General features: G+C 40.7%; 1 protein-coding gene across 1 annotated transcript in view; it reads left to right on the forward strand.

The window, feature by feature from the left end:
- INTS9 (integrator complex subunit 9) overlaps positions 1–25,815 on the forward strand; it is a 103,458-nt gene that overhangs the window by 68,401 nt on the left and 9,242 nt on the right. The window contains exons 9-12 of the mRNA XM_008705088.2: positions 13,584–13,695; positions 16,100–16,280; positions 20,025–20,085; positions 23,868–24,039. Of these exons, the coding sequence (XP_008703310.2) occupies positions 13,584–13,695; positions 16,100–16,280; positions 20,025–20,085; positions 23,868–24,039 (526 nt within the window). The remainder of the gene's footprint in view (positions 1–13,583; positions 13,696–16,099; positions 16,281–20,024; positions 20,086–23,867; positions 24,040–25,815) is intronic.

The following is a 25,815-nucleotide window of genomic DNA, read 5'->3' on the forward strand; positions in this document are numbered from 1 at the left end:
TGCTTAGATCAAAGCCTTTACAGTACTCCTGATGTAATTTCCAGTAAATTATGCTTCCAAGGTTAGTAAATTTAAAGGGAAAATAAAGTCTTGAAAGTAATGAGTAACATACCTAAGTAATTAATTTTAATTTCTAGCTGGCAATCAGTGTTGTATGTAAAAAAGATAACGAATTAGATTTTCTTTTACCCAGGTAATTGGATTCCATATTGAATTAGCAGGGATAACAAAAGTTTAGGTTTGGAAAAACTTAATTGTCAGCTTCATAGGTTGGCAGATTATGGTCAGCAGATTATAGCCCATGGACCAAATTTGGCTTGCCACCTGTTTCTGTAAATAATGTCTTATTGCAGTGCAGCCACATCCACTTAGTTACGGATTGTGTATGGCTGCTTGCATACTGTAACAGCAAAGTTCTGCTTTAGAGTTAAACTTTACAGAAAAGCCCAACTGCTGGCCTGAGTGGGACCTCCCCAGCTGGGAAGAATTGGCTGCTGTAGTGATCTAATAAGCTAATAAGCAAGGGGAGTGGGGCTTTGACATGGTAAGAATGGAGTGACAGAGAAAACATTAGCAGGTCTTTAATTCAACAAATACGTATTGAATGCTTTCTGTCTTCAAGGGAGGAAAAATACAAAGATTTCATGCTTAGGTGATAGTGAGAATGAGAATGGTGGTGATGACACTAATCCAGTGACAAGGAGGAGTTGGCAGAGGAGGTTCTGGTTTTCGGAGGGGGTAGTGGGTGTGATGAATAGGGATTTGAGTGAACACGGGGGACAGATGAAAATATAGAACTGGAGCTTGGATGTGAAAGCAAACCTGGAGACAAATTGGAGGAGCATCATATTTTTTAAAGTAGGTAAATAAAATTGAGCTGAAGGGGAAAGACTGAGCTATGGGGAACATTTACCAATACAAAGTGGAAGGGAAAAAAATGATCTTGAATAAGAATGGAGAGTTAGAGGAGATTTGAGGCCCACAAAAGTACAGCATCCCAAATGGAAGGAGAGAGCCAGCTTTTACTGAGCAGAACATCTCATTAATTTTTGTGATTGATCTGATATTCAATAACATACTGAATTCTTATATTCTACTATTTATTGATGGTAATATTATCTGCAAAGAAGTAACAATTTTGTCACTTTTCTTCCAGTCCTTTTATCTTTTCTTTCCTTTTCCTGGCTTACAACTATGTACTCTAGTTTTGGGTAAACAAGTGATGACAGTGACAGCTTTGCCTCTTCTAGATTTTAAAGGGAATGCTTTTGTAGCTTCTTTCATTAAATAGAATGGCTTACTCTTTTGTTTTTAGCCATCAAGTTAAGAAGTTTCTCCTCTGTTCCCAATTTTCTGATTTTTAAAAATCGAATGTAGATGCTGTACTTTAGCAAATGCTTTTTCTGAGTCTGTGAGATGATCATGTGATTTCTTTCCTTTAGACCATTAATGTAGTGAATTATAATATTAGCTTTTTTTACATTTAACTGTCCTTGTAGTCTTGGGATAAGTCTTATTTGATCACAATTTATTCTTTTTAAAATACACTCCTGGAATAAATTGATCAGTATGTCCGCATTACTGATTTTCTTCAAAGACTAAGTTTTTGCTTTTAATTGTTTTTGTTGTATTTTCATTCTCTGTTCTGCCCTTTATTATTTCCTTCCTCCCATCTTTGGGTTTACTCTGTTGCTTTTCTTTTAATACTTATCTCATTTGTTTCCATCCTTCTGTGCTTCTCAATAAGTGTACTTAAACCTATCAGTTTCTCTCTTAGTCATTTAACTCTGTTCAATTGCTGATACATAGTGCGCTGTCATTCACCTCTAAGTATATCATAATTTCCTTCGTAATGTTCATTATTTAAGCAGCCAAAGGTTTTATAGTGCTTGGGTTTGTTTCTAGTCCATCCAAAATGATTCGGCTTAGAGTTAGATGACTTTTTTCAAGTCATACTTAAATCAATCTTTCTTTGTTTTTTCTTTCTATCTTGCATTAGGATAATAGTATACTAATTCATCGAAGTGTTACTTTGAAACACAGTCTGTTTAAGTGTTCTGTGTATGTTAAAAAAGACTGCATTCACTGTTGAATGAAATATTTTCTATATGTATTTATTCATTTGAGTTTATTGTGTTATTCTGTCTTTCATATCTTTGCTTAGCTTCCAGTTTCTGAAAAGGATGTTTTATTTGTTGATCAGTTTCTCCCTATATTTGCACCAGTTATTGCTTCGTACATTTTTAAGCTATATAATCAGAGGTATAGTTCATGATCATTATGTTTTATTGAGCAATTATTCCTTTTATCAGGATGCTGATTTCTTTTTTCCCCCTCCATATTTGCCTGGTATTCTTTTCCATCCCTTTCTTTTCATTCCTTCTGTATCCCTGTGAATCCCTTGTAGACAACATAGTAAGGGATTTTTTTTTCTTTTTCCTTTTCTTTTTTAAAGATTTATTTACTTATTTTAGAGAGAAGGCTCATGCAAGTGGGGGAAGGGACAGAGGGAGAGGGAGAGAGAGAACCCTCAAGCAGACTCCCCGCTGACACGGGACTCAGTCCCACGACCCCGAGATCACGACCTGAGCCAAAACCAAGAGTCGGACACTCAGACACTTGAACCACACAGGCACCCTTATTCTTTTTTCTTTTTTAATCAAGAGGGTCTCTTGATTGATGAAATTGCTTGTTTATTTTTTTTAAGATTTTATTTATTTGAGAGAGAGAGAGCACAAGCACGAGCAGGGGGAGGGGCAGAGGGAGAGGGAGAAACAGACTCCTCGCCAAGCAGGGAGCCCAATGCAGGGCTCGATCCCAGGACCCCGGGGTCATGACCTCAGCTGAAGGCAGACGCTCAACCGACTGAGCCACCCAGGTGCCCCAATGAAACTATTTATATTTCCTGTAATTACTATTATATCAAGGGCTTATTTTTGCAGTGTTATTTTGTGGTATTTTTAGTTTATTCTTTTCCCTGTCCTTCCTTCCCTTTTTTTAGATGGCTAAATTTCTTTCTGTAAGTTTGAACAAATGTATTTGATTTTTATTCTTCTGGGTTGTTCCTTATTTTTCCTCTGAATATCCTGAGCTTATTAATATCTTTTTCTATCCCTCCAGAGCCACATTTTCCTCTTGTCTCTTCCACTTTTTGCCTCTTCCTCCCCACCCCCCACCACCCTCCCACCATTCATACTGTCTGGAATTTTAGTTCTGGGTTATTTAGAATATATATAGAGTACTGAATATATTGCTTATTTATAGGTAACAGTGAACCTTATGAGTTTTTTTTTTTTCCAGCCTTCCCATGTATCTCATAATCCTTCTAGATTTACTTTCCTTCTTCCAGGAGTACTTGAGGAATGTTCACTAAGAGGGTCTTAAAATGGTAAACCTTATGCGGCCTTGAAGTAATAAGAACATCTTTAATATTTCTTCACATTTAAATGATAGCTTGGATAGATATAAAATTCAAGGAAAAGAACTTTGAAACTATAAAGTTTTGAAGGTATTTCTTCATTTTCCACTTGTACCCTTATTGCGCTTAAGAACTGCAAAGCCCTGGGGCACCTGAGTGGCTTCCTCAGTTAAGCAGCCAACTCTTGATTTTGGCTCAGGTCCTGATCTCAGGGTCCTGGGATTGAGCCCCGCATTGAGCTCTGTGCTCAAAGAGGAGCCTGAGGATTCTCTCGGTCCCTCTGCCCCTCCCCATGCTCGCTCGTTCGCTCTCTCTCCAGTAAATACTATAAATCTTAAAAAACAAAACAAAACTGCAAAGCCCTTTAGATTTGTGTTCCTTTATGGGATCTGCTTTTAGAATTTTCACTTTAACTTCTGTATTCTTAAGTTTTACTGTGATGTATCTTAAATGTGTATTTTTTTCTATCCATATAATACTTTGAGAAACCTTTCAATTTCCTTTAACACAGGAAGATTCTTAATCATTGTTAAAATTATTTATTCCTTCTGCTTAATTTTTTTTTCTTCTGATGGAACTTCTAGGATACAGGTATTGACACTTCTCTGTTTCCCATCTTGCTCTTTTTTTTTCCCCATCTCCTTCTTGAAGCCTCCTGAAAAGACTCCTCAACTTGATCTTCCAGCATCCAAAGAATGAATTCATTCTTTAGCTCTATCCATACTGCTCTTCAACCTGTGTGTTGAATTCTTTATGTCAATGACTGTATTTTTATACATAATATTTTCAAATGTTTTTCTTTATACTTAATTATTTTCATTTGTGTGTGGACTTTTTTTAGTGCATATTCTGCTGTTTCATCTGGTTTATTAATTCTCCATGTGGGGTCAGTTTTTAGCTTACTGTATTTAGTAGGTGTTGCTTTCCTTAGTGGTCTTGTTTTATTTCCCTGTCAGCTCTGACCACTTGGCCTTCTAGGAAATCCTTTTGTACCTCTGCTCTAGACACTGCTTTTTTCCCCCAGAATTTGTCTTCCTTACTTGTTCCCACTTAGCTTTGTACCACTTAGCCTCATAGTATGAGGGAGCAAGGAAGGGCTGGTAGGTCTGCCTGTACCTTTTGTGAACACTTATCCCACTGTTCTGGTATTTTCTACCTCACAATATGTTGGAGCCCTCCATGGTCTGCCAATGGTAGCATGCAGGAGACAAAAAAGGACAAAGAATCCTTGCCAACCTGTATTCTTCTGCAGTGCCCGACCCTCTTTGGCTCTTGCTTGCCATTTTGTCCCCATTCCAGCACCCATGGTTTCCCCAGGAATTCATCATGGTGGTTTAGTTTCTCAAAATTGTCAGATGCCCTTATCTCTGTGCTTTCTGTTAGCTTAGATTCTAGAAGAGAGCCAGCAGCTTGTGTGTCACTCTGTCTTGTTGGGGACTGTAGTGGAATTTTTAAGATATTATTTCCTTATATTTCTGATTAGAACGTTAATTTGTATTTATTGTAATAGTTTTGGAAAATACAAAAATCTCCAAGAAAGCAGTAAAAATTGTGATAATCCTAATATCAAGAGTTAACTCTTTACAGCCTGCTTTTCTGGTTTTTCCCATTAACTCTGTAATGAGCACTCCTCAGTTCATTAGTATTCCACATGTGTTTGATATCTGCCTAGTATTCCATTTTATGGATATGCAAGAAGCTATCTGTTTTCTCACGGTCAGACATTTAAATTATTTTTAAAAAGTTTTTTTTTCCCTTAAAAACATCTACTTCAAATAGATGTGCATTCTGCTGAAAAAGAGGGCATAGGACACAGTTTAAAGACAGTAACTAATAGAACAAAACAGACGGTGGGTGGCTGTTGGAGAGATCCCATAAATGCGTCAGCAATAACTAGTGAGCACTTTTGGTTAATATCAGAGCCCAAGCTTTCCTGGCCTTAGGAATCAAATTAGTGGATTTGCTTGTGGGTTGTGAACTTACATTTGCACACCAACCTTTGTATTATGATGGTTTGAAAAAGCAACGTGATACTCACTATTTCCATAGCTTCCTGGCTATGCTGCTTTACTTCAGGGGTAGAGCTTGAGTTTTAGATGTGAAAATCATCAGCATACTAGAACAAAATTACATATACCTGGACATGGGGAAGTACAGAATTTTGGGTTAGTTTTAGAAACTAATCTAGCACAGGACACTGATTCCCATTTAAGGCTGAGATTTGAAATACAGGAAATTGTAGCATGTGGTAGATATTTTGTTGTTGTTGTTTTATAGTGGGTTTGAGTTTGGTTTGTTTATCATTTTGATTTTTTTTTTTCCCATCCTTCTGACTGTTCAAAGAGACCAGGAAAAGTGTCCATCCCACTGCTTCAGCCCTTCTGGCCTTGAGGACTCCCCCACACCTTGGTCTTCAGCCTGGAACAAACTTGGGAGACCAAGCTCTGCCACTCACCAGGCTGTTTCCCTCCCATTTAACCTTTGGCCTTGAGGCCAAGACAGGTGGTTCTCTGGTTTGCAAGGTGGGTGGTGGCTGTGAGGGATGAGAAGAGAGATGGCTTGAAAGCAAAGGCTCCATATGGGAACTTCTGCCTTAAGGCAGGGGTTCTTAACATTTTGGGGGCCAGGAACCCAAAAGCGTGGTAGTGAAAATCTCACAAGAATGATTAAAATAGGGACACGTGGGGTGACTGGGTCAGTTAAGCCCTTGACCCTTGTTTTCAGCTAATGGTCATGATCTCAGGGTCATGAAATTGGGCCCTGCACCAGGCTCCGCACTCAGTGCAGAGTCTGCTTAAGATTCATTCCCCCTTAGTTTCTCCCCCTGCTCACACACTCTCTAAACTAAATAAAATCTTAAAAGAAGGAAGGAGAACTAAAATATACTCTGTATATCTGCACACCTGTACAAGAGTTTGCATTTATTTGGAGACTCTAAGTTTATAGAGCCCTCAGAAGCCCATTGTTATGTATCGGATTGAGAATTTCTTTTGAGTTAGAACTTGGAAATAATTTTTTTAAGAAATAAAATTAATTTTAAAAATTAATTGGTGGGACTCGTGGGTGGCTCGGTTGGTTAAGCATCTGCCTTCAGCTCAGGTCTGATCTCAGGGTCCTGGGATCAAGTCCTGCATGGGGCTCCCTGCTCAGCAGGGAGTCTGCTTCTCCCTCTCCCTTTTCTGTCCCCCCTCGTGCTCTCTTTTTAAAATCTTTAAAAAAAAAATTAATTGGTAATTTCTAGTCAGTCAATTCTCCAAAGCATATGATGTTCACAATGGGAATTCCTTTTTGTTGACGGGACTGGAAGAGGTTGGTAGCTGGCCTATGAAAGTCTCCTTGTAGCACACACTTTCAGCCTGCGTCTCCTTTCTTACCTTTCTCCCTTGGGAGTTAAGGACAAACTATTGCTTTGTTTTCCTGAGGTCTTAAAGACTTTGGCAGTAATAAATGTATATTCTTCTCTTAAGCTAAAGAAATTATCTTAAATTTAGACTCCTTGAATCGGGTCTTTAGAGCTAAGGCAGTTTCTAGGGTAGGCTTGCTTATTTTGCCCTGTTTTGTTTTTTATGTTTTTCTCTTTCCTCTGAATTCTCCAAATGTTTTGTTTGTTATTTATATAGTGCTTTGATCCGGATGCTCTACAGTTTTGGTTTTGGGTTTGTTTTTTTTAAATGTATTTTATTTTATTGTAATAAATATGTCACTTGTTCCAAATCGTCATGTGGATGTGCATGTTCAGCATTTTCAGCCATTCCTTAGCCTTCTGATGTAAAATTAATTTCCTCCTAGAGATCTCTGGGAGATATCTTTAGGCCACTGCTTCTCCCTCCAGGCCTGGCCTTACGAGGCTCTCACAATCAGGTTTTGTCCTTGGGACGTTTCTGGGAGTGTTTGTCTTTCTCTGGTATGGAACTGGGGAATTAAAGCCACATGGTCAGCCTTACACACAAGGCAGAGTTGGGGATGGAGTGTCAATACAAAGACATTTTCCTGCATCCACAAAACTCTGTCTTTAACACAGCTGGTTGAAGCTTCCCTTGCACCCCTGGTCACTTGGCTCCCATGGCATACCTGGGCTTCATTTCTCCACTCTTTTCTTCTGTGAGGCATCAGACCCAGTTCTGGGCCCAGTATTGACCCTTCCACTCAAGAAGGGGCAGCATATTTTCACTTTACTTCTCTGGGCCTCAGTTCGTCTATGGAGACCAGGTGACTGATATTCTCCAGCATCATTCCTCTGCACAGCTTTCCCTGAGATATGTCCAGAAAAGCCCACTCTTCCTGGGTAAAGGACATGGCCACATCCTCAAAGTAGTATTTAAGAAAAACATCAGGAGGCGCCTGAGTGGCTCAGTGGCTTAAGCATCCAACTCTTGACTTCGCCTCATGATTTCAGGATCGTGAGATAGATCCCTGCATCAAGCTCCACACTGAGCTTGGAGCCTGCTTGAGATTCTTTCTCTCCCTCTCCTTCTGCCCCACCCCCCACCCCGCCGGCTCCTGCTCGCACATGCTCTTTCTCTCTCTCAAAAAATTTTTAAAATAGAAAAGAAAAGAAAGACCTCTGGACAGGCCACACAGCATCCAGCTCCTTCTTCAGTTGTCAAGGCCACAGACAAGAAGCTTTTTTTCTCCCTGTGGACACAGCCACAGGTAGTCCCAAAAGTCTCGGCGGCACCTCCTTGGGTCGGTTCTGAGGAAATAAAGCTCTTGTCCTCACTGGCAACACAGTGCCAACCTGTAAAAGGTTAACCTGAACTGCACAAGTCCACTCATATATGGATTTTTACAGTAAGTGTATTTTCTCATCCTCAGTGATTTTCTTATAATAATGTTTTCTTTTCTCTAGCTTGCTTTAGTGTAAGAATATAGTATATAATACATATGCAAAATATGTATTAATCGACTACATTATCAGAAAGCCTTCCCATCAACAGGAATCTATTAGTAGTTACATTTTTGGAGAGTCAGAAATTATATGCGGGTTCCCCCACCCCAGGTTGTCTAACGGTCAACTCTGTTTCCTTCTCTCAAAAATAACATACGCTGTTGAGATGCATTGATTTATTTGTTCAGTCACTCGTTCCGTTACTTAGTCCATGGCATTTCTTAAACCCTTACTTTGGGCAGTGGAATATGCTAGGCTGGAAGAGGAACAAGGATGCGTAGGTTTTACATTTACAGAAGTTATAATAGGGGAATAAGATGGGGACCTACAGCCTTTTTCTGCAGGTGGTTAATCCTGTCAGATTAGAAACCCGCTAAAGTCCTATGGGATTCCCCCGCCCCCCCCCCAGTCCTGGGGAGATTAGGGAGACCTCACGGAAGAGCAGGCTTTGAATTGGTCTTAGAAAGCTAAGCTGGAATCAGTGTGCTTCATGATCTCAAATTTATGTCTTCCTTTCTCTCATCAAAGAAGTGTAGGTCATTGGGTCATTCACTCATTCCTTCTTTTCTGCCTTTTAAGTAAACTTGAAGAGTTTTAATACGGAAAAAGGCTTTCGGCAGACTGTCTCATTGCCTCACTACCAGACTACCATGATGAGATTTCTCCTGTTCGCCTTGCTCAGCTCAGGCTTGTGCACCTGGCTTTCTCTCTCTTTTACCTCATAGATTTGGTTTCATGTCTCTAGCCCAACAGCAATCAGCCTCCAGCCAAATTTGCTCTTTTCTGTTTTCCCCAGCATCTCGCAGCTGTATCTGACACTGTTCATCATTCTCTTGTTAAAATTCTAGGCTGCTGGGGCAGTCTTGCTGTTTTCTTACTCTCCTTGATCTTTCGTCATATTATAGGGTGCAAGCACCAGAAAGCTGTCTTTCCCACACTGCTCATTTTTACAGGCAGGGAAGCTCACTGCTGCATTATGTACTTATTTACTTGTTTTTCTCCCCATTTACTTTATGGGGTCCCACAGCCTTGGTCCTAGGCATACTCTACTTTCCTCAGCTCTAAGCAAACTGACATTTTTGTTAAAAACTTTGATAAAGGTACCTAGCAAATCTCCATACCTATCATGCACCTCTGTTTTATCTTTTATTCTTATAATAAATCCATTTTGTTATCCCCTGAACACTTGCAACAGTGGACTTAATTTATTGCCTCCTTATTCTTTTAAATCATTGCATCCAAATTTCCCTTCGTCTGCATTTCTGACTTGAGAATTTGGAGTCATAAGGCCTCGCTATGTCCATTGCGCCGTATATCCAGTCCGTTCCCACCTGTCTGTCAACAGTCTTCTGCGATGTTGTGTAGATCTGCCTCTCCCGTCTCCCCAAGTTCCATAAAGTTACAGTTTGTCCCCCTTTATGTCCAGGCTGCTGCAGGGGCTTCTGAGTGTTGTCCCTCTTTTTGGTCTCTCCCCCTCCTCAGCTGTCACCTATAATTATTGTTGCCAAAATGTCAGACTTCTGCTTCAAACTGTCGATTCCTTACTGCCCACTCTGTCTGTCTTCATGATTCTGACCTTTTTGGTTCTTTACTAGTTACACTTGCCCTCATTTTTACTAATCTCTTTTCTCAGCCCCAAAGTAAACTTTCCATTCCAGCCAAAGAAATTCATATGGCATCTACAGATTGCCTTTCTCTGCCTTCTGCCCACACCCCTCTCCAGCCCTCCTGCCAAAGTCGACCTCCTGATTCTCACCTTGCTGACTCTAGTGAACTATTTCCCAGTATGGGATGCTCTCACATTTCCTACCAGACCATGTTCTTTTTGTGCATTCATTTATTCAGCAAATGTTTGTGTACTGTTTGCTGTGTGCCAGGCATTTTGCTAGGAATTAGGGATCCCAAATCCTTGCCCTCAGGGAGCTCCACAGTCCTATGGGGGACACAGACAAGTAAATAGGCCATTACGATGCAGTGTGGTTAGTGCTGGTATAGAAAGTCTTAGAGGTCACAGGGGCATATGTAGAAGAGACATCTTGCTGTGGGGAAAGAAGGGGTGTCATGCAACCATTCCAAAGGCCGTCTTAAATTGAGTCTTAAGTTCCTTAGCCAAAGAAAGAAAGAAAACTAGAAGCAAAACTTCACCTGCCAGAAATCCGTGTATAAGTGGCCCCGCCTGACTAGGTGGGGCCCTCTACTCTGCATTCCTCTTGGCCTTTATGGACCCACTGCACGCTCCTGAAATTCGCATTATATTTTCTATAGCTTTTTGAATAATCCTTTTTTTTTTTTTTTTAAGATTTATTCATTGAAGAGAGAGAGAGAGAACCCGGGCCAGGGGTGGGGGGAGGAGGCAGAGGGAGGAGAGGAGAGAGAAACATAAGCAGGCTCCATGCTGAGCGTGGAGCTTGACACAGGGTTCGATCCCATGACCCTGAGGTTGGATCTGAGCCAAAGCCAAGAGTCGGACCCTCAACCAGCTGCATCACCCAGGCACTCTGAAAGTCCTCTTTTTTGATGATACATACGTGTTTTCTCTTCAACTAGATTATAGGCTTCTTTCTAGGGCCTAGAGACTGAGTCTCCTTTTTCTCATACTCTGTGCAAAGTGTCCAATGTAAATTCACCAGCAGAGTACCAACACAAGGACCACAGCTTCCTTGGGCCTAGGGTTTTTCACGATTTTATTCCACAAGCTTGATTGTGACTGTCAACTTTGTAAGGTATTTTTATTTGATTCTTGGACTCAATGGACTTTTCTGTTGTGTATGTTTGAACAAATGTTCCCACTCGAAGCACTCAGTGAGTTGCCGTTGACACCAATAATATATACATTTGCCCTTTGGTGGTGAAATGGAGATGTTGGCGGCGTCAGCTTCGTTCTGAGAGTGTCACTAAAAGGCTTTTAAAGCTGAGTCTTTACAGTAGCTTTGGGAATCAACAACAAGTATCTCCCAAGTATAGGGCTAAAATAACAAACATCTAGTCTGACCTGATCATGAAGGATTTCTCATAACTTCCAACTCCACTGTATTCACACTGTAGCACTGCTTTTGTTTTTTACCATGGGCATTTATTTTTCAAAAAAAGTCAGCATTGATGGCTGAGGTTCAGAGATAATGTTGTTTTCAGGGCCACATTTGCTCTCCATTGTATGTTTTCATTTCAGTCGTTAGTTCTTAACCTTTTAGGGGTCACGGCACCATAGGACAACCCAATCAAGTCTATGGGAAAGTGCACATCGGCACACACAGAATTGGGTATACTATTTAGGGGGCTCCTGACCCTCTGAATTCCCCCTCAGCCCTGTGAATCATTGTTGGCTTGTTCTAATAAGGTCCTTACAAAATTATTGTCATTTTAAGCTAAATATGCTGTCTAACAAAGTTTGGTCCCTTATGTCACCATTCTGGTTCCTTCTGTTTGACATGTGCACACAGTGAACATTTGCAGGCTCATTGCACATCTGCTACTATAAACCACTGTCCTATACTTCTTCCTTCTCTGGAAACAATGAATGCATATGTATTTTTTAGAGAAGTGCAAATAGATAGGTTCTGCCCAAGCAGAGGAAAAGCTCTTGTATGCATTAGTATAATGCATCTGTGCAAGTAGGAATTAGAATCTATTCAGTGTAGCTGTCACGACCATACTTTTCTGCCTCCATGCTAAAGAAACGTTTCTCAGGTTATAAAGCAGCCTATATATGCAGTCATGTTATTTAAAAATAATGAAGCCCTTATATTCATGTTTATATAAAATGCTAAAGGAGTATACATCAAAAGGCACGTACACTGAGATAACGTTGCAGGTGGTGGGTCTTTGCTGTGCTACCGTTTGGAATTTTCTTTATTGGAAAATTTGGGTGGAACAGAGAAAGGAGGGATGAGGCTTCTTACTAAACTCGTTTTCTGGCTTTTTTTTCTTACATTCCGGTGAGTATGTGAAGTGACAATGAGGAAAAGATGTGTTACAAAATAGCTCCAGCATCTCAATCCATGGGCCTTCATTTTTGTTTTCAGTTTGAATCCTGATTTCTTTGGAAAAGGTAGTGTTTTTTTTCAGTGCTCTGAAAACAATCAAAATTAAATTCAAATTGTGCCAGGTAAAAATAAAAATACAACATCCTAAGGATCGCGCCGTGCACCGTGGGACTTCATAGTTTACAAGAAGATTGTGTATATTAGTTCATGAGACTCTCAGAAATCAGTGAAGGAAGATGGGTCAACAAACATGCCCGTGTTATAAGAAATCCAGCTCAGAGCCTTAGCTGAGGTCCCATGACTAGTAAGGGAATGGGAGGGAGGCTTTATATTTCTGGTTCCCAATTCAGCATTCTTCCTGGCTTCTCTGCCACAGAGACTTGGGAAAATTGCCTTGGCTCTCTGAGTCCCAGCTTGCATTTTCATAATGTAAACTTATTTCATGTATTTATTTCAAGTTTTTACACTTGTTTTCATTTTGCACAGTTGTCTTGAGAATCAGATTATACAGTGCAGTGGTTCTCAAAGCACGATCCCTAGACCAGCACCAGGAGCATCTTTTGGGAACTTGTTAGAAATGCAAATTCTCAGGCCCACCTTAAACCTGAACTAGAAACTCTGGGTTTGGCGCCCAGCAATCCATGTTTCGGCAAACCCTCCAGGTGATTCTAATACACACCCAAGTTGGAGACCCACCAATGAATGTGTGAAATAGCATTTTGAAAAGAGCAAAACATTCTAGAAATTTGAGATAGGAAGCGCTTTTTTTTTCTTTTTTTAATGATTTTATTTATTTGAGAGAAAGTGAGAGAGAGCACAAGAGCAGGGTGAGGGGCAGAGGGAGAAGCAGACTCCCTGCTGAGCAGGGAGCCCCATGTGGGGCTCAATCCTGGGACTCTGGGATCATGACCTGAGCCCCAGGCAGACACTTAACTGACTGAGCTGTCCAGGCGCCCCACTCTTTTTTTTTTTTATTGAGGTAAAATTTATGTATAGTGAAACCCAAAGATCTTAAACATACAGTTCTGTTAATTTTCACATTATGTGATCACCACACCAGTTGAGGCATGGAACTCTTTTATCGTTCCGAAGAGTTCCCCCTGCCTCCACTGGTCTGTCCTCACCCCACTGGGCAACCGCTGTTCACTGACAGACCTAATGAGAGGGAGTAAGTGGATAAGAGGACACAACGATGATTTGATCACAGAACAATGACTGTATTCTCTTCTCCTTTACTACTTATACTTACCATTTCTTTTTGAATTACTAAGCAGAGTTCTCTCTGGTTTTTCAGCCCATGGACCAAGCTTCTCTCAAAAACAGCGACGTTCTCATTCTGACAGGCCTGACCCAGATCCCCACGGCGAACCCAGATGGCATGGTGGGAGAGTTCTGCAGCAATCTGGGTACGTGGCTGGCGTGCACCGTGGATGGGATGAGATGTGCTAGGTTTACTTTTTGATACCTTGCTTCTGTAGCAGTTCATGCTCCTTCTTCATCTTCAAACCCTCCGATGCCCCTATTCAAGGCTTTTCCCCCTGTCTACTCCACCCTTCTTACCCGTCCTTCAAAGCTTGCTGTTGGCAGCAAAAGCAATTCTTAAGCAACATAAATCTGAAGAATGTCAGAATGGTTGCCGTGTTTGGTTGTCATTTCAAGTGTTTAATACTATATGCAACAAATACTCAACATTCTCCCACTTATGTTAAAAATTCTTATTTTTCTTGCTTTGTGGTGGGATTTGGGGGTGGACAGGGGTGCATACAAGGTAGTAGTCGTCAAAAAAGGGAAGAATCACATCTTTGCTGTACAAATAATAGCACAGAAAAGACCATTAATGCTTTGCATTCACAGCAGCGAGACACTGAGCAGATCGTTTTTTCCACCAGTATTTGGTTGGTGTTATTATTTCTTTGAGAGTATACTGAATTTGGGGAAGAGACTTGTGGGTGTTTGCTACCTAGAAGAAATGTATGTTTCTTTGGATATAATTGTCAGTAAAATCTAGAAATCCTACCTTTCTTTATAGAAAAGTATAGGTTACTTACTGTCTTAGCTTAGGCCGCTGTAACAATATATCATAGACTGGGTGACTTGAACAACATTTCTTTCTCATGGTTCTGGAGACTGGGAAGTCAGAGATCAGGTTGCCAGCATGGTCAGGTTCTGGTGAGGGCCCTCCTCCTGGCTTGCAGATGCCTGCAGGTGTGTCCTCACTTGGCAGAGAGAAGCAAATCTCATGTCTTCCTGTTCTTACAAGGTCACTGATCCATCATGGAGGCTGTACCCTCGTGGCCTCATCTAACCCAGTTACCTCCTAAAGCACCCACCCCCCATCACACTGGGAGTACCATCACATTGGGAGTTAGGGCTTCAATATATGAATTTAGGGGGACACAGGCCTTCAGTCCATGACAGTGACCAAAGAGGGGTTAATGAGCTCAGAACTTCCCCTAGCAACTGTAAGTGCTGTCACCTCTGCTCTGGGGGAAGGAAATGGTCATCACCTTCTATTTAAATGAAAGGCAGTATCCTTTGACATTTCACTTTCCCATACCAATAATCATAGTTTTTTTTGTTGTTGTTCTTTGCTGATATTAAGCCAAACACAGTTTATTCTTCCTTGAAAAAATTATTAGACTTGTCTCAAATAGCTTCTTTGATTTGTATGTTCATTTGTTTATAATCTAGAATCATAGACTCAAAGAACTTTAGATCTAAAAGGAACCTTATGCTAATCTACTGTTTCTCAAAGTCCACTAACCATTCACCTCAAGATCAGTGAGGCCACTTATTAAAGATGCAGTTTGGAGGCCCTGCCACAGACCTAGTAAGTTAGATTCTCTGGGGAGAGGAGAGACACAGCAGAAAAGCTGCATTTTCAGCATGTTTCCTGGCAATTTTCACACATACTAAAGCTTGAAGACCACTTATCTAGTTCAATCCTCTCATAACCAATCAGGAAACAGGCCCAGCCAGGTATTAGTGGCTTACACGAGATCCTGTAGCTTGTGACAAAGGCGGGGGTAGAGCCGGGCCCCTGGAGCCCTGGCCACTGTCTCTCTCCACGGTACCACATTATAGTAATGGCAAGTCAACCAGTGCTCAGGATCCAGCATCTAGGAGAGCCTATGTGTCAGACTTGGGAACGGAGGAAGATCCAAGACATCAGAGGCTTCAAGATCTGTACCCAAAAGCTGTGTGTTTCAGTTTGTTTTGGAAACCAAACAAAAAACAAACTTAGGAGGGCTTTCATTTTTTTTTTCTTTTTTAGCCCGTTATAACTTCTAATATGATTATAATCATAAGTTACAATTCCTCATTTGATAACTTGTTTTAAGTATTTAAAGTGTGGAGGATTTTTTTACAGATAACACGTTAATGAAAGAAAATGCCACTAAAGTGAGTCAAACGGAAAAACTTGGCCAATTTCCTTATAGGTCATTCGGCAGTGGTCAGAGACAGAACAGAAACAAAACCAGCAAAGTTTTGAGCAGGAGCTAAAAAGAGAAGGAGCTTGGACGGTCTGTCCTGAAGCTCGGCTGCCTTTAAAACCCATACCCTTTACTGCACACCCTGTTCCCAGGGACTGAGACATCCAGTAAAAACCCAGCTGATGGTTAGCCTCTGGATTCTCCCACCCCCGTGCTAGTCTTCAAAAGAAGCAAATCATTATCCTTGAGAAATGAATTGTATGGACAGAAGTAGGAAAATGAAAGAAATCCAAATATTATTTTTAAAGTTTCGTTCTACCTTTATAAGACTATTTTTTTAATGCCACTGTTTTCTCTCTGGCTTCAACTTTTCTAGCACTGACAGTCCGGAATGGAGGAAACGTGTTGGTGCCCTGTTACCCTTCTGGCGTGATCTATGACCTCCTGGAATGTCTGTATCAGTACATTGACTCAGCCGGCCTCTCCAACATCCCTTTCTACTTCATCTCCCCTGTGGCCAACAGTTCACTTGAGTTTTCCCAGATTTTTGCTGAGTGGTATGTCTGTCTTCTTCTCCATGATTCAGTACATTCAAGCAATAAGAGTGAAAATGTAAAAAAGTTTTTTTAATTAGAAAAGAACAGAAATAGGTTTTTTTTCCTCACATTACCATGAAACTTTCATTTTGTTGTCTTTCCATGTCTGTGATGTGAAAATTTTATTAATGAAAACCAAATCTGTTATGTTGCTAGGGTTTAGAAGAATAATTAAGGAGAGAAGAATGAAAGGCAAAGATTTAACTTAGCCAGCACTTTGAAAATCAGTGACAAAAATATTTTGCATTTATCTTCTCACATGCTACCCTCTGCCTGTTACAAAGTGAAGTGACATTCTAGAAGCTCAAAGCCCAAGCTCATGTTGTCTGGAGTTTGTAACACCAAATCTGATAAGAAAAGCTAGATTTATATTTGTTTCAATAGCATGATATTGGACAAAATTAACTTTTATTACAGTAGGAAATTGTTTGATCCAGTCCTAAGGTGGATAAATGATTGTACAGGGTGAAATCAGTGAACCCTTTTAGAAATATCTAGATGCACGTCTGAATCTCACTCACCTGGCCATAAAAAGGGAGGGATGGAGGAAATATATTAACTTTTACAGTCAACCTCACAGTGCCTTAGACGGGGGTATGACACACACACACCTATATGTTTAATCCATTTTAGTTGTGTGGGAGCCTAATGGACACAGTATTCTACTAAGTTTCTCATTAAAAAGGAATTTGTATGTCATTCTGTCATAACTTGTTCCATATACTGCCTCCCTCCCCTGCCTTTTTAAAGGGCATTTTTTCCTCCCCTTTTAGTTGTAGTCAAGGTCCTTTTTTCTTTATCTCAATTCAGACATGCTTCTCCATCCCCTGTGTCTTGTCCGTAGGGCTGTCACTTTTATTGGTACCTATTGAATTTTATCCTTTGCATTGGGTCTTTTCTCCCTCAATGTAGGAAGTTAACCTTGAATAATTAGCAGTTCCCCCCTAAGTATCATTTGCACAATTAGCATGTACTGAAGTTTCTCATCCAGATCCTTAGTAAAACACTCCAGGGCCAGGCCTTCGAGGCCCAGGGGCTGGTGTGCTCCCCAAAGCCACCCCTCCCCCACTGCATGCTGTTCTTGTCAGAATATGTGATGGGAGGGGCGCCTGGGTGGCACAGCGGTTAGGCGCCTGCCTTCGGCTCAGGGCGTGATCCCGGAGTTCTGGGATCGAGCCCCACATCGGGCTCCTCCGCTATGAGCCTGCTTCTTCCTCTCCCACTCTCGCTAGCTGTCTCTATCTCTGTCAAATAAATAAATAAAATCTTAAAAAAAAAAAAAAAAAACAATATGTGATGGGAGAGAAGTCAGGACCATGAGAATTAGTATAGGTCGTTTTTGTGTTTCTGGGTCTTTGTATTTGTTCATTTCTTATATACGTATAAACACATTTACTATAGAAAACAATACAAGTTACAGAAAACAGGAAAAAACGGAACCCATAAGCCCACTCTCCAGAAGTAATATCACTGTTGGCAGTTTGATGGATTTTTTTCTTTCTATATGGGGATCATGCTGAGTATTTAACTTTGGATCCTGCTTTTTAAAAATTTTAATATGAGATTAGAGCATTATAAAATCTTTTGAGAACATAGTTTTTACATGACTGCATCATTACATCATTTGTACCTCATTTGTATTATATAATTTACTTAACTGTTGTCTTATTGTTGGACAGACAGGCTTTGCCCAGATTTTTCCTTTTAGTAGTAAATCTTCAATTAATATCATTTTTATGTATATATGACTGCATCTTCTGCTTTAGGTCAATTACTAAATGTGGAATTACTGAAACAAAGGCTATAAATATGTTTTAATGTTCGTTATACAGAGCTAAATTGCTTTCCAAAAAGATTTTTGGCCTCTGTAAATTGTCCCTTTTTTACATGTTAGAGGTGTTCTACTTCTCTTACCAATTTATCTGAACTCTACTCTTTGTTACATGTCTGCAGACATTTTTTTCCCATCTTAGCACTTTGGATTTTGTCTTTGATTTTGTTTTTTAAATAATAAAGTTGTTACTTTGGACTAATTTTGGGGTTACAGAAAAGTTGCAGGGATAGTGCAGAAACTCCAGTATACTTACTACTGTACTTTCTCTGATGGTAACCTCTTACATGGCTATATACACATGCCAAAACTAAGAAATGAACATTAGCATATTATTATTAGCTGAATTCCAGTCTTTATTCAGATTGTACCAGTTTTTCGACTAATGTCTGTTTTTTGTCCCAGGATCTAGTTCAGGATACCACAAGGCTTTTAGGTTTTTGTTTTTGGTTTGTTTTGGGGATTTTTTTTTTTTGACAGAAATACTTTCGTTTTCTATATTGATGCTAACTAATGCAGCATAATGTCTTTGCAACAATCTAAGAAGCCTTAAATGAAGATGTTGTATTTGTCTCTTTTCCTGAGTTTAAAGAGTTTTATCTTCCTTTTTAAAACTGTATATATAATATAAAGTAACCCTCCAAAAGTATCTTCCTTCCATATTTACCTCTTCCTCCAAAGAAGATATAAAGTGATGTTTTCTTTAATCAAGATTAAAGAAATTGAAGTGTAGGAAAAATTAAATAATAAGTTGTATTAATGAAGTTAATATAAAACCCAAACCCTGAAGTCCTGAACTACTCCCCCAAAAGTAGTATGTGTTAGAACTGTTGAAATACTTTAATATTATTTTAGTAGAATTATCACAGATGGGCGCTAACAAGCATACATCACTACATATATTTTTTTCTGACTTTTAAAAATGCCAGGGGCGCCTGGGTGGCTCAGTCAACTAAGCATCTACCTTCGGCTCAGGTCGTGATCCCAGGGTCCTGGGATCAAGCCCCACGTCCGGCTCCCTGCTCAGTGGGGAGTCTGCTTCTCCCTCTCCCTGCCTCTCTCTCTCTCTCTCTCTCTGTCTCTCTCTTTCTCTGCCAAATGAGTAAATTAAATTAACGAATAAATAAATATAAATAAAAAAGCCAAACCCACAGGACACCCATGACTCTTGAGTTATCAGTTGTTAACTTTTGCCACAATTGCTTTATTCAGACACTTCTGTTAAATGTCAGATCTGGCCAAGAAAGAGCATAGACTACCTAAAACATTCACAGTGTCTCCAGATTGAGATTCATTGCTCTCCAGTTTGAGTTACCAGTGCTGCTTAGTGGGTGTGCAAAACAGCAAGTTGTGTGTCTGAAAAAAAACCTGTCACTTTTTCCTCAAAAGCGAGCACAACTAATGCAATAGGATACTTTGAATTGGATCCTGGAACAGGAAAAGGACATTAGTGGAAAAACGGTAAAATCCAAACAAAACTGGAATTTAGTTGGTTATAATGCACTAATATTAATTTCTTGTTCAATAAACAGATCGTGGTTATGTAAGATGTTAACATGAAGGGGACACTGGGTAGAGGGCACAAGGGAAGTCTGGACTGTTTTTGCAACTTTTCTGTGTAAATCTAAAAAACTATTCCAAAATAACAAGCTTGTTTTTTAAGGCAAAAACGTATTGAGGAATTTTAACAGTTAAAAAATACACACAAGACATTTATGTTCTGAGTACTCTGTAGACGCTGGCTTTTCGTGAGTGAGATTTGCTAGCAGGAAGATTTTAAATAACCTTTAGTATTTTTTGCGCTGCTACCGCTAGGTGGCAGCAAACGACCCGGTGTGCCCTACCTAACCGACTCCTCTGCTTTTCTTTAAAAGGCTTTGTCACAACAAACAGACTAAGGTGTATCTCCCAGAACCACCTTTTCCTCATGCAGAGGTAAGAAAATGGCATTATTGGGTCAGAGCAAGAAAAACTGTAGATAAATGTTCGAGATGGAGATGGGAGCCCATTAGATATCAAAAATCTTGGGGCGCCTGGGTGGCTCAGTGAGTTAAGTGTCCAACTCTTAATTTCGGCTCAGGTCATGATCTCAGGGTCATGAAACCCCTCTTCAGGTTTCTTGCTGGGTGTGGAGTCTGCTTAAGATTCTCTCCCTCGCCCCTCCTCTCTTTACCTCTATCTCTCTCTCTCAAAATAAAAATTAAAAAATCCTGACATAAACTCATATAGCCCTTTGTTTCCCATGTAAGACAACAGGGAAGTACTGTAACTCAAGATTCACTCCTTTCTCTTCTCATTAACACATTATAGTACCAGTATGGGTCTGCAGTTCATAACCTACCTCTGTTCTGTCGCCGAGGTGAGGAATTTCATCTAACGTCTACTAACTTTTTTGCATAACAACAGATTTATTTGTCAGTCTTCTTTCCAGTTAATTATGTTGATTATAGACGTGAAGCCTTAATGATGAAAATAATAACATTTAAGTTTTTAGAAAATAAAGGGTCAGAAGGAATAAACTTCCACTTATAAAATAAAGAAGTCATAGGATGTAACATACAGCATGGTGACTATAGTGAGCAGTACTGTGTTGCATGTTTAAAGGCTACTAAGAGAGCGGATATTAAAAGTTCTCATCACAAGAAAAAAAGTTTGTAACTGTGGTGATGGATGTTAACTAGGCTAACTGTGGTGATTTTTTCGCAATAGATAAAATACCGTACAGCTGAAACTACTACAACGTTATACATCAGTTATATCTCAGTTTTTTAAAAATGGAAAAATTATACCTTTCTCACAGAACAGATGAGTGTTTTTACATAGCTTTGTACCCAGTTTTGTTTTCATTACATTTTTCGCCAAACAGTGTAGCATGGACATTTTTCTTTGTGCCTCATATCATTATTATTGCTGCCTGGTATTCCAGAGCATACCGTATGGACATTTTGTAATATACTTAACCATTCTCTTACTATCTGACAAAAGAGTTACTCCCAATTTTTTGTTATATTTTTAAAAAGGTTGTTTAAGTTGGTATAACCACTTTAGGGAACTGGCGGTATCTGCCAAAGCTGAACATAACGTACTCTCTGCCTCAGCAGTTTTGTCCCTGAAGTATCTCCCAAACAAATACACAGGTGTGCCACCAAAAGACACACAGAAATCTTCAGAGCACTCTTAGTAGTAATTCCGAAATAGACCCAGATGCCCTCAACAGCCTTGTGGAGTTCTTGGTATATTCACACAGTGGAATACCTTACACCAGTAAGAATGAACGAACTCCAGTTACACACAGTCATGTAAACAAATTTCACAAACACGATGTGAGTGAAATAAGCCAGATATAAGACAGTAGACACAGTGTGATTTTCTTTATATACAAGTTCAAAAACACACAAAACTCCTCCTTGGTACCAGAAGCCAGCACAGTGGTTACCCTGGAGGTAGACATGGGGCAATAGTAACTGGAAAGGGACAAAGGGGAATTTCTGAGAAAATTGCAACAAACATCCTGCTAACTATTTTAGACTTGACAACTCGTGTTATTCTTACTTCTACTCCAGAGGACTTTAACAAACCAGAATTTCACATGGAAAGTTCTGAGAAAGTCACTTTCCAGTCTGCACACTGTTATAGTAGCCAAGGTATTTACAAGCTCTGCCATTACCACAGTGAAATTCGGGCTAGAAATGCAGTCATGTCAGAAAATTAAGTGTGGCAAAAAATATTTTGTGGTGGACTTACCACCGAAAGTCTGTTTTTTTCCCCTCCTGTCAACAACTAGCCTTTCTTTGCTTCTTAAGAGTGTTGCTATATGTTCTTTCTTACCCACATATGTCACAGATGACCTTTGTCCCATTTACAGTTATGAAAATGAAAAGACCGTAGTGGTGTGAACAGGGTTCCTGAAACGCACTTGCCAACATTAGGGCATGGTGGAGTTGACTCTGGGTACTGGGACCAATGCCCATGAGAAAATACGGTTCTACCCTCATTACTGATTAAAAAAAAAAAAAAAAATTACAGGGGCGCCTGGGTGGCACAGCGGTTGAGCGTCTGCCTTCGGCTCAGGGCGTGATCCCGGCGTTATGGGATTGAGCCCCACATCAGGCTCTTCTGCTATGAGCCTGCTTCTTCCTCTCCCACTCCCCCTGCTTGTGTTCCCTCTCTCGCTGGCTGTCTCGATCTCTGTCAAATAAATAAAATCTTAAAAAAAAAATTAAAAAAAATTACAAAATTCCTACCCTACAGTTTCATTGCCTATATGGTTTGGACCTTAAAGAAGCGCAGAGGTAATTCTGGTTGGTCAAATGTAGTAAGTCAGCTGGAAAGGTAGATCCAGTTGGAAAAAAAAAAAAGAGAGAGAGATGAATTTATCTTCGTTTCTGTGCATTGATCAGAAGACAGAACTTCAGGAACTGTAGGTAATGACTAAAAAGTGATTTAAGTTATGTGCAAAGACCCATTGCTATTCTTAGAATCCCATTCATCTCCTTGACAGCAATGGATACAGTAGGCTTAGTCTTTATACTCGCTCACCCTTATTTAACTGGGACAAGGAATGATTGTGGCTAGATTGGTTATAAAAAGAATGTTAGTTTACTTCTATATAACTTGGAAGGAAGGTGGGAGTTCAGCGTTTGCTCCATCTTCACTCTGCATATCCTGTCCAGCCTCGGACACCTGACTTGGATCTCCGGGGTAGTGCTACAGTGTTACTAGTAAAAGCAGTCTCTCCGAATTAAAGGTTAAATCTTTGAAATGAAGAGAGATTGGCTTCCATTTGGGGGTTGTCCCATTGTGGCCACATGTCACTATTGGGGTGACTTCAGTTAGAGTTGGGGTTGTTGACTGGGCTCCCCTCTTACACATCATGGGTTGCTTCAGGATTAAGTTGTGTCCCAGACCATTTCTTTATCCATCATGCAATATATCAGGGCAATACTGCCTTTGACCTAGTTGGTATTTAGGGTCTCTGAAGTCTGGGTGTTTGTCTTCTGACCTTTTGGTGCTAGAGTTGGGGTGGGGACAGGGCCAGGGCAGCAGGAGGAGCTTCTGAGCCATGTCACAGGACGCCAACTGCGGCTATAACTGTCTATGGTGTTGCCTTGGGTTGGGCATGACTTTGGGAGAGTGGTGCCAGGTGAGATCTTTTTGATTCAAAACATACACTTTTGAGACAAGTTTGAGGCTGCGCATTGGCCCACTTCTTACCACAGCTCTCTGCATCATGGGCACATCACATCTCCTAAATTTCTGAAAGCCAGTTTGGCCTTTGTCTTTATTAAGTTGCTGCAGTAACTTACAGCTATAACTTCTCAAGAGGTGGTCCTATGTGGGTAAATAATTTTTCTTGTGTGAGGTGTTTATTGTTGACAGAACATAGTGATTCACATGTTTTGGGAAAGTTACTTGTACTTCAAATAATAACTCATACTGGGGACTTCTGGGGCCAGGGCTCGGGTGTCAGGAAGACTTAGACTGCATCAGGCCTTAACAGCCTGAACAAAAGTAATCACTGAGTATGTTAATTTGTACCAGAAGGTCCCATCTGTTCCGAAAGTCACCTTGTAGGTAGAAAAATCTCAGTTTTCAGCAAATATTAATTTGATTCGTCTGTATTTTTAATTTCCTTCTGCTTCCTCTCCCCTGCGGTGTGGCGCTTCCCTCTGCCTACACAGACTAACGGCTCTTCTGCGCTTCTCTACATCTCGTAGCTCATTCAGACCAACAAGCTGAAGCACTACCCCAGCCTCCACGGAGACTTCAGCAGTGATTTCCGCCAGCCATGCGTGGTGTTCACTGGGCACCCCTCCCTCCGGTTTGGGGACGTGGTCCACTTCATGGAGCTCTGGGGGAAATCTAGTCTCAACACTGTCATATTTACAGGTAAACAAATAAAACCTTGCCCTTTCCACTGGGACCATCGTCACTCAACGCACGGACCAAATGGATACCAAGGGATGAATTTTACAGTAAGACAGAAATATGAACACTCATCTGTCATAAATACCAGAGGGTGAAGAAATCACAAGGGAAAGAGTAAGAATAGAGCAAGATGGACTGTTAGGAAACTTGTACTGGATAAAGCTTTCATGGTGGTTTTCGGAGATTTTTCCTTGAGGCAGATTTTTACTGAAATGTTTTTGAGAGGATTTTGTATGCTGTTTCAAGAAGGGCAGTAATTCTAGTAACCACTCTTACTTTACCCTTTAGGAATTATTTCCTGAATTGGGTCTTTCTCCTTTGGTTATAGTTTCCTCTAGCTTACAGTTTTCCTTCTGGAGACAAACCCCTCACAGTAGAACAGATCCTTTCATGAGGTCAAGCAGGGGTTTTACTTAATCACTATATTATTTTATCAGTTTTAGGTCTTCAGTCAGCCTTGGGATTTGGAAATCTTATGGGCAGTGAAATGAAAAACCTTGATCCGAATCTGGTCCAATGGACTGTAACCTACGCCAAGTTACCCCATGTCTCCGAGCCTCACTTGCTTCCTTGTCAGACGGGGTTATTGCTGGCTCCTTCATTGAGCGGCTCTGTGCATTTAGTGAAATGTTATAAGAAGACCCTTTATACAGTGCCTGGCACATAAAAGCTGTTGAGAAAGTTGTTTTTTTTTTCTTTCTCATTGCTTTTTAAGAGCTGAATAATGGAAGAGAGTCTGCTCCACCCCCAGTGCTTCAGGATCAGGGACACTGGGGCCCTTCCGTGTGCTCAGCCTGTTGGTGAGGAGTGCCAGAGGCCACCACCACATCACTAGTCAAACAAAGTTGGCTTAATGACTCGTTGCAACTGGGAAGGACGCGTACCATGGGGAAGCGGGAGGCATCTCAGAGCTTGTTGAAAAGAACGTACGGATTTGGGCTTGTGTTCGTTGATTTTGAGGTGGGTTGACAGCTGTGGGACATTGCTCAGGATTGGCTGCTGTCAGGAAACAGGAGTGGTTGTGTGATTGAGTATCTTAATAATTCTTATCTAGGAAGCAAGAAGAATGGAGCCAGGATAGGGTAATGTTTATTCATTTTGTGGTTTGAACAGTGTTGTGGTTTTGTGTTCAGGCATGATTACAGAAGGGTTCTTGTTTTTGTCTTGATCCATTGTGGTCACCAAGCGGCCATGTCTGGTGTTAGTGTTCTGCGAAATTGTTTGTGTCCAACAAGAGAACACCATGGCCTAGCCATGAGTGACAGGCCGGCTCTGGCTGACTGCAAGGCCTAGTAGAAAGTGTCAGGAGAGCTCAGAAAAGCAGCTGTCCGGGGTTGCTTCTCTCTTTCCCAGGCCCCCTTTGGCCAAGAGGAAGTCAGGCCACAAGACATTGACTCACGGTACCCAGAACTTCACCATTACCAAGTTTTGCTAAACAGCAGGTGATCTGGAGAACATTGTGGTAGAACTTGGGGTTGGGGGGTCTCTCCTATTCTTTTTGAGGAGTTGTTGACTCTGATAGGACAGTGGGTACGGTGTTTACATAGGCACAGTTAGAGGATTGGCTCTGGTATGAATTTTCCCTCAGCCAGCTAGGAAGAAATCAAGGGCTGTGTGATGGTCCATAACAACCCTAGGTAATGAATTTAAATCTCATCCGGTTTTGACGGGCTTTCAAAAGGGCAATTAGGTCACTTGTGAGGTCTGGTAGTGTCAGAGAGGAGTCTTGGACCACTG

This window comes from Ursus maritimus, unplaced genomic scaffold (assembly GCF_017311325.1).
Source record: "Ursus maritimus isolate PB19 unplaced genomic scaffold, ASM1731132v1 scaffold_11, whole genome shotgun sequence".
In the NCBI taxonomy this organism is placed as follows: Eukaryota; Metazoa; Chordata; class Mammalia; order Carnivora; family Ursidae; genus Ursus; species Ursus maritimus.